We start from the raw sequence: 9,022 nt of genomic DNA on the forward strand, positions 1-9,022 counted from the left end.
TGACACGCTTTTTTCCCCATCTAAAAATTTATGGATATGCAGTCATGTGACTTATCTACAGTTGCATAGGTTTTGTGCTTTTTGTCAGTCACCGATTGCATTTGTTATTGACCATGCATTTTATTCATTGAGAACTTTCTGCTTTATTGATTGCACTTTAATCACGTATTGTTTCCTTTATTGAGTTATCTGCATTTATAGCTTACGCTCTAATCTTGTATAGGGATTTGCGAGTCTAGTCATGCTGTATATTATTAGCCTTTTGTCCCACCTCTTCATGTATGTATAATACATGAAAACAAATCAATTCAGTTCAAAAACTACCTGGACTTTTGGAGCCAGTGGTCTCTCTGACGCTATTCATACCACATTTACTGTGAGCATTCGAAGACGCTGTTTAATACGACAAAGTGAAGCTGCGGTTTGAAAAAAAAAAAGATGTGAGGATTTACTTTGTCTGCATTCTCAATGTAACAACCATAAGTCGTGCTTTTTGGAAATAGAGATTTCATTTACCACAGTAGGTTCTTATTCGAAAAAAGTCATTATACTCTCCATTTAAAATCATACACCGAAGTATAGTAGGCAACGTAAAGTACGCCAAATCGTCACGCGATATATTCAATGACGACTAAACTCTAAACCGTTTGTCGCAATGAGTGAGAAAGAGGCCGATAATCGGCGCATAGAAATTTATGGGGAGCTAGAAACTTATTTCAGACCAGTAGACTTACGCAACGTGCAGTGAGGGAATATAAGAGGAACTTTTAAACCAAAGGCTTTAAGCGGACCTTTCTGGAAAAAAATTAAATTGGCTCCGGCGTTATTGCTGTCAGCGTTGTGAGCAAAACGCTTTAACCGTGGCTCGTGCAGCTGCTAGTTGGCGGGTGACATGGCCGGGGATTGATTGGTCAATGAGTTCTGTGACATCATACTACCCCGTGACGTTGAGTTGTTAGAAGCTGCCAACTCTGGTAGCACATTTGAGAAGAAACGTGAACCCGGGATCCCAACGTTCAAATTCAGACTAGACATTCTAAGGCCACGCAGGTATACTGGCATGGCAGGGTTGAAGCCGGGTCGCCTTGTACCTTATATGGTGCTGAAGACATCATGCTTATGGGTATATGTGACATGATATAGACAGATATTTAGCAATTAGTAACAGAGCGCAGATCTGCAAAAGGAAGTCATAAGCGCTACAGCGTCTTACTTTTGTAAGCGAGGATTTAGTGTCCCCCATAGTTTCGCGCTTATAGCCTATATGTTCGTCGTGACTATCGGCAGCACAGCATACGAGCGAAGGTGCGATACCCAAGTCAGCGAGAGTGAGGGCGAGGTTCTTCGTCGCTCGGGAGGTGTTCGCAGCGATCGAACGGAAGAGATAACAGCGGTGCAGCAGCCTTGCACCATTTTGTAGAAACAAGCGCAGGGAGCGTGGGAAGATCTGTAGTGTTAAAAAAAATCATCATCAACCTGACTATACCCACTGCAGGGCGAAGGCCTCTCCCATATTTCTCCACTTAACCCGGTTCTGTGCTAGCTGCATCCACTTGACCCCTGCGAACTTCTTAATCTCATCCGCCCACCTTTAAAAAAATAATGAACATAAAATGTCACTCTGTAATAATGAAAAACTACGCTAACTTCTTTTATGTTGTGTAAAGCTCTAAATTCAAACGGCATGCCAGCATAAACGTGATGTCATTTGACCGCTCGATATAGGCCGTTTGAAACATCCCTAAAGAAAGGGCAAAGTTTGTCTTCATTTGGTTTGTGGGGTTTAACCTCCCAGAGCGACTCAGGCTATGAGGGATGCTATAGTGGAGCACTCCGGAAATTTCAAACACTTGGGGTTCTTTAACATGCAATGACATTGCACAGCGCGCTAGCACCTTGCTTTTCGCCTCAATCGAAAAGGGGCCGCCGCGACCGGGAATAGATCCCGCATTCTTGGGGACAGTAGCCGAGCGCCTTTACCACTACACCACCACGGCGGGAAAAAAAGATAAGGTAGAGAACACAAATTACCCTTTCTAAATTTAGGGGCAAGTAGAGAGTCTGGGAGATTTAAGGGCTAGAGGTGCAACAAGGGAGCAAATAGTGAAACACATTTTGGCAATAGGTTTCGGGGGTAGTGAAAGGGGCACTGCGGGCGACATGGTGATTGATGGAGTCGATCCCAGCACAGGCTCTTACACTTTGAACACGTAAGCGGCAGCCTCTGTTCCATCTTTCTGAGACACAAATGCTAACGAATAGTCTGCTCCTTGAATCGCCTTGATCATCTGTGAAATTGTGTCACGTTTTTTCCTGACCTCTATGCACTGCCTGGTGCACTGCCACTGCAAGGCTGTATTGTGGTGTTTCGACTCAGTAGCTGTCACACAGTACCAGTGGCACATAGTTGCCCATGCCTCGAGTTACGCCATCAGTCAGCTGTGAAACATCACTAAAGGACACAGGGAGTACATGCTATCGTCAAGTTCGCTGCATTACGCAAGATGCATGGAGAAGGGCGTAGGTATATGAACGGTAGTGCGTTTGAATTTGGTGGCAGTGTCTCGACGTATGTGCGCGGACGCGGTCCTGCTGACTAGGCAGAGCCTCAGAGATGCATTTTGAAATATTTGTCAGTTTTACTAGAACCCTCCTTAAGAGCTGACGATGATGGTTGCACAAGGCTGCGGACACAAGCCCAGCCGTCAGCTTGTTTCACAGCGGAAGGGTTTTCACGCCTCCCTTCGTCATTCGGAGCATTTGTTGAAGTATTCTCAATGCATGATAGCAAGGGAACCGTCGCACACATAGAAAATTAGTGCAGAGTTTACTCAGACATGATAATATTAAACGGAGCTCACGCTAAATTGTCGTCCTCATTGCTTTCTCGCTCCTGTGCCGCAGGTCTCGGCATTGGGCTCGTGGACAGCACAATAGCTGTTACTATAGGAACGGTCTTCCTGAAGCACCGTGGAGTGGCGATGGGAGTCAAGGATTCAGGACGCACGCTCTCCGCTCTCATTTTTCCTTCTGTGGTATCCAAACTGAACGCTCACTACGGATTCAGAGGAGCGCTGCTGATTTGTGGTGCGCTCCTCATGAATGTGACTGCTTTCATGCTGATGCTGCGACGACCACAGCTCAGGTGTGGTGCTTTGGCTGACCGAGGTAACAACTCTAAGAACTTGTCGCATTCGCTCATAACGAAAAAAGCCTGCAAACAAAGTGCAACAGGAGATGAAGAGGAGGAAGACTATACACTTCGGTGCTCTGGAAAATATCAGTCTTTCAAAGAACATTCGAAACATAAGCTTGATTTTAGGAATGACGAAAAGTGTGAGACTAATACCGTGCACGCTCATCGAAAAAGCGGCAGTGGACCTGAAGAAGAGAATGGGCGATCTCCGGCCAACACTCCTTCCCGGGTTATGAGCACAATGCACGCAGACGTGGACATTTGTTTGGACGGCAGTGACAACCTAAACACGCAACGCATATTGCACAACTCTGTATTCCAGTTAGAAAAAACGTCTTATGCAGGGAGCAGATTTTTATCGCAGAAGAAAACAGTAGATAGCTCAGCAGCCGCAAACATCGACGCCGAATCTTTACCCGGACGTATTCGTACAGATCCAGCAAGAATATTCTGTGGTTATGCGCAAACGCTTCTCGCGGACCCACGATTTTACGTCCTCGCCTTTCAGAACATGGTGCTGATCTACTGGGCTGTAGTGAACCGCTCGATAGGCGTCGACTACGCTCGAGACAAAGGGGTACCGACTGCATACGCCGAGTTACTGGGCACCTATGCAGCGGCCCCAGATTTCCTCCTAGGACGTATTTGCATACCGTTTCTCGCTGACCGAGGCTGCCTCAAACGCAGTGTTCTCGTGGCACTCACCTTCGCACTGCTGTCGGCTACCCTGGTGGCCATGACGTTCACGGATGGCATACTACAGTTCTTGCCGGTATGGATAACGATGTCTTTCCTTGTATCAGCGACAGAGTCTTTTTCACCTGTTCTTATAGCTGACTGTCTTGGGGCAGACAGGGTGCCCGTCACTTGGGGCTCGTCTGGTCTGGTCTCCGGTCCTTTGCTCCTCGTCACACCGTACATAACAGGTAAGCGAACGACTACTGCGGCCCGTGACGAGCGCAGTGCTTAAACGCTGATGATCCTTTTCAAGTTAGCTCTATTTGTTGGCGTGCTGACAGCGTGCAGGAATATTTACTATATAGTGCTATTGGGCGCTGTTTGTAGGATACCCATTCTTCGTAGAAGGGTTAAATACAATTAAAGGGCTACGCGGGGAATCTGCGCGGTTAGCGCTTACTCTAACATTGAATTCAGTACAACCATTTCTTATAACTGTTCCTTTAAAGTAATCAATATGGAGTTTAACCTTCCAAAGCGACTCAGGCTATCAGATACGCAGTGGTGGAGGTATCCAGAAATTTCTACTACGTGAGGTTCTAAACATGAGCTGACTTCATGCAGCCCAAGAACGCCTTGCTTTTCACTTTCATCGAAAAGCGGCACAGCAGCTAGGTTTATATAAAGTAACATACAATCGATATGAATGTCTGATTAAAAAGCACTAAATATGGGCTAGTAGATATAGATTTATATTTCTGAACCCCGAAAAACAATAAAGCGGGATAGGGTTCAATCAATATGAAATAAAGTATTGTAGCTGCACATTGAGCGCGGGAGGGAATATTTCTTCAGTAAAGCGATCGTGAGATGCAACGAACGAAACTGAGCATGCGTATAACCGGCACGTTATATTTGCACTTAGTAAGATTATATTTTTATAAACGATCTTCAGTATTCCAAGTATGAAAGCGGGGCATTTGAACGATTTCACTAGATGACACTCATACAGTGCTTGCTATTTTTTTCGCGCTCCTATTTCGCATGGTGGCAGCTTAAACTTTTGGGCGGTACACCTATGTCCCTGAACGTGCAGAAATGCGAACGCTTTGTTGGTTTCGTGCTCAGTTTCTTCATGAACTCACTCTGGGCTTCTCTGCTTTTTTTCGTCCGGAAGCTTTTTACTTTTAAAGCTTTTGTATCTAAATGCGAGACCTAAAATGCAAACAAATCACAGTCGCTTGAAGGCTTGGCACTATTCTGCGGCTTTCTGGCAAGACTCACGAGAGTCTACTGTGCTGATTTGTATCAACATCACTAGACGGCGCAATGAGTCTGCCGAACGAGTGTTTCATTGTTTTTCTTTTGAAATTTGTATGCGCAGATAGGTTGCTATACTCTCCTGCTCATGATGGCTGATACCAGGAATAATGTTCAGTGGCACCCTTGTAATCAAAACTTGGGATCCGATCTCTGTTTGTGAGCTGTTACACGGCAATTGTAAGCGGCGCTCATGTTACTCCTAATTCGGATCTACTAGCTAACGTCACAGCTCTTATAACTCCTCTATCAGATGATAACTGTGCTGTTATCAGTGGCTTTGTAAAGTTGGACGAAATAGAACAAGGAACTGACCAATTAACTTTCTCCAATATACCTGGTTCTGATGGCATATAAGGCTTGTTTTACAAAGCTTTTAATTGTTAGCTGAATCCTGTCCTGCTTCAGATTGTCGCTTTACGTTTAGATGATTCGTTCCTCAGTCGTTTACTAGAAATCCCACAGTTTTATTTCCAAAAAGCACGGTTAAATTAACATTGCGCTCATAACTGCAGGCCAGTCATTTTGCCAAATGTGGTCTAAAAAAGTTTTACTAAAATTCGATCAAATCGTCTATAATATGCCATGGCGCTACTCATTGGCCCTCGTCAGGCGTGTGGTTTTTGAGTGGCCGCTTCATACAAAGTAACATACATATTGTAGGTACAATTCTTGAACCTTTTTCTGGCTCTTATGAACAGCTTGTTCTACTCGAGATCCCTTTGTGAAGGCAATTGGTCATGCCCGGTATTTTATTTGGTTTTTCTTTCTCGAGCGTGCCAATGTTGGATCAGCGGAACTTAAAAAGGCTCAGAATTGTTACGACAACCATTCCACTGGCTTCATTGTTAACGGTGCTCCTCTCAGAGTCTGTGCAACTCGATCATCCATGAAGCCGGGCTGTCCCAGGTCATCGCTACACTTTGCCCTCTGCATAGAGCCCTTTGAGTGTACTGCGAAACAACAATATCCGTGGTTATGCTGTCGTTTGTAATGAAGTCAAAGTTCTTGCGTACGTCGATGATTGGGCGTTTTTCTGCACTGATAAATCCAGTACTGACAAAGGTATAACCATCTATTGAGCAGTCTCGTATTATATTTGGCGCTAAAATGAGTGACTCTAAACGTTCAGGTTTGGACCATCAATGCCGATTTATTGTACTGGAATTGAACGTTCTTGTGTTCCCCCTAAACACATTGGAGTTACCATTCATGCATTCAAGTCTAGTGGGCGTCACTGAAGAGGGCAGTTCCGGGCCCTTCGAAGCGATGCTCTGACTTTTATAGCGCACCGCCTACTTATTTTTGGTTGAGCGCAGGCTGCAACATGTTTCTGGTGACACAAATATGTTACGTTTGGCGGGTACTTCATTTCGCAAGGCATTCACCATACGTTTGCGACGCTTACATGCTTTTCCAGTTTTGAGCCGATGCGGCGCGGTAACATATTTAGGCCTGTTTCTGCTGGCGGGCTAGGTTAGACGCATTTGTATGTCAGACAGTTAGTTTCTCGTTTCTTCTTTTTACGCAATAGTTCTCATTCAATTATCAAAGCATCCCTGCAAACGAACTTTGTTAACCTTTCTTCCAATGTAATGGTCTCTTCCAATTTTACCGATCCTTATTATTTGATTTTATTGAAAGAGGTTTACGATTCAATGCTTTTTCTGGCAGTTCGTTGTTTTCATGAGAACGTAATATCTGTTACATGGAAACATTTCCACAAAGAATTGACATCTATGCTGTTTCCGCCCCTACTAGCATTGTATTGGACATGATGCTTTGAGTACGTAAAATGCCGATTTCGCCTTGTACTAAAATATTCTCCGTTAAACTTCAGGCTGAAGTTCCACGTTTTAAAGTGTAGCTGCGCAAAAAAAAAAAAAATATATATATATATATATATATATATATATATATATATATATATATATATATATATATATATATATATATATATATATATATATTTTTTTTTTTTTGTGAAATGTAGGTTGTGAAACACCTGAAACTACTGAACACTGTTTTATTGCCTGCAAAGATGTGATATTTTGGGTGGTTCTACAAAGAACACTGAAGAAAGATTGTTTAGAATTCTGATAGTGTTGGCCACCCAACATGAACATGAATCCTTTGACCGGATGTTCCTCCTTGGATTGCACAGCCTATGCAAAACGAGAACGTTGGACCGGAATGCTGAGTCTCTCGTTTCTCCTAGTACTTATTTCAGCCAGATGGTGCAAAAATCTGAGAGACACTTATGAAGATAGTGACTATTAACCTTACTGGTTCCCAATATTGATGTGTCGGATTTCTTTGCCGCCGTTTTAGTACAGCTGTGTATTAGATAGATAGATAGATGGATTTATTGAAAGGAAAAGCAGAGAGGTCGACCGGAATAATTCAAATCTGGCCTGTTACTCTGCACCGGGGAAGTGAAAGGGGAGAAGAAAGAAGATCATGATGGGTGACGATCTGGGAGAAGGCATATGAAATATATATACAGGCACAGTAGCTTGCCTCACAAGCCCGAATCAAACCCGCTGGCGCACAAAAAACGGCAAAGAGCACGCACTGCCTGGACACCCTTCCCCTTGTCCTGCGAGCTGGGAAAATGTGTTTTAGTTGTGCGTTGTTGTATGTGTCACTTGAACATGTTCGGCTACAGGCGGATTACTTTGTATCTAATGTATACAGCTATCTCCTTAATGTAAAGGCGCGTATTAAATACCGTGTTGAAAAACAGTCGGCTTAGCGTTGTGGTTTGCGCTCTCGGCTGGGGAACGAAAAGATAGCGCTATGATTCCTGGAGTGGACACGAATTCTTTTTGTTTTAATGATGGACAGTTCGTGCGGAAACGCTCTGATGGCCCATTTTGGCGCCACGCTGTTTTGCGGCACTGATGAAGCAAGAAATGCTTTCTCATTAAAAATTATAGACGTTTGCGGCAGCGTGCCCTGTAGGGCACATTGTATTACGATTACGAAGTCAACGGTTCGTCCGCGCATCAGCTTACCACATCCTGAGTAGTTTCTGTGCCTGTACTTTGCTAAATATAGGTGGTAACTGCGGGTACCGTCTGCTGATTTGATGCACATTTGATATGCCACGCGCCAACTATTTCGTGAACGAGCTTTGATCTGGACCAGAACAGGGTTATGTGATGACGTTCATCTGATAATACAGTTTGGCAAGTTTCGTCGTTGAACGTGCTGGCGTTGAACAGACCGAAATGGTCTGCACAGTATGCCTCCGTCTCTTTTTCAGTCTGTGTATTGTGGTAGGCGGAATCAAAAACGTAATGTTACGAAAGTCGTATCGTTGCATGAGACAGTAATTGAGAAACTAAAACTAGATTTAACTTGATATGACATCTCTACAGTGACACCTCGTGGCGCGAATGTTTTCTTTTCTTCGTAGGTTTCTTCAGAGACACCATGGGCTCATATGACAACTTGGTTCGTCTCGTTGCGGCCCTGGCGGCACTGTCGGCATTACTGGTGTTTTCCCTTCCGATATTAGGAAGAAGAAATAGCAATCTTGGACCAAACATTGTTACAGGGACTAAGTAAGCAAATCCAATATCGTAAAAGACAGTAAAATAAATAATACACCGATATTCAATGCATTGATTTCCAAGAAAATAAAATCGGTACTAAAAAAGTCATTTGTGGCCTCCATTTATTTTTAAGCATGTGAAATGTGCCAAGAGCATACATACGGGTACGAACGAAAGCTACGTACCATGTCTTTCTTGTGAGGAGTTGGTACCGGGTTTCACTCACGGCAATGATATTTTTTTCCAACCAACTGCCACTATGTACTTT

The 9,022-nt window shown here is 43.9% G+C and overlaps 1 protein-coding gene across 1 annotated transcript in view; it reads left to right on the forward strand.

Moving 5' to 3' along the window:
- LOC146200757 (monocarboxylate transporter 12-B-like) overlaps positions 1-8,786 on the forward strand; it is a 33,933-nt gene extending 25,147 nt beyond the window's left edge. Inside the window, exons 4-6 of the mRNA XM_084592422.1 lie at positions 2,905-3,168; positions 3,631-4,122; positions 8,616-8,786. Coding sequence (XP_084448548.1) covers positions 2,905-3,168; positions 3,631-4,122; positions 8,616-8,767 — 908 coding nt within the window. The 3' untranslated portion in view covers positions 8,768-8,786. The remainder of the gene's footprint in view (positions 1-2,904; positions 3,169-3,630; positions 4,123-8,615) is intronic.
- Positions 8,787-9,022: the final 236 nt, after the last annotated feature.

This window comes from Amblyomma maculatum, chromosome 2 (assembly GCF_055883805.1).
Source record: "Amblyomma maculatum isolate TAMU_Amacu chromosome 2, ASM5588380v1, whole genome shotgun sequence".
Classification (NCBI taxonomy): Eukaryota; Metazoa; Arthropoda; class Arachnida; order Ixodida; family Ixodidae; genus Amblyomma; species Amblyomma maculatum.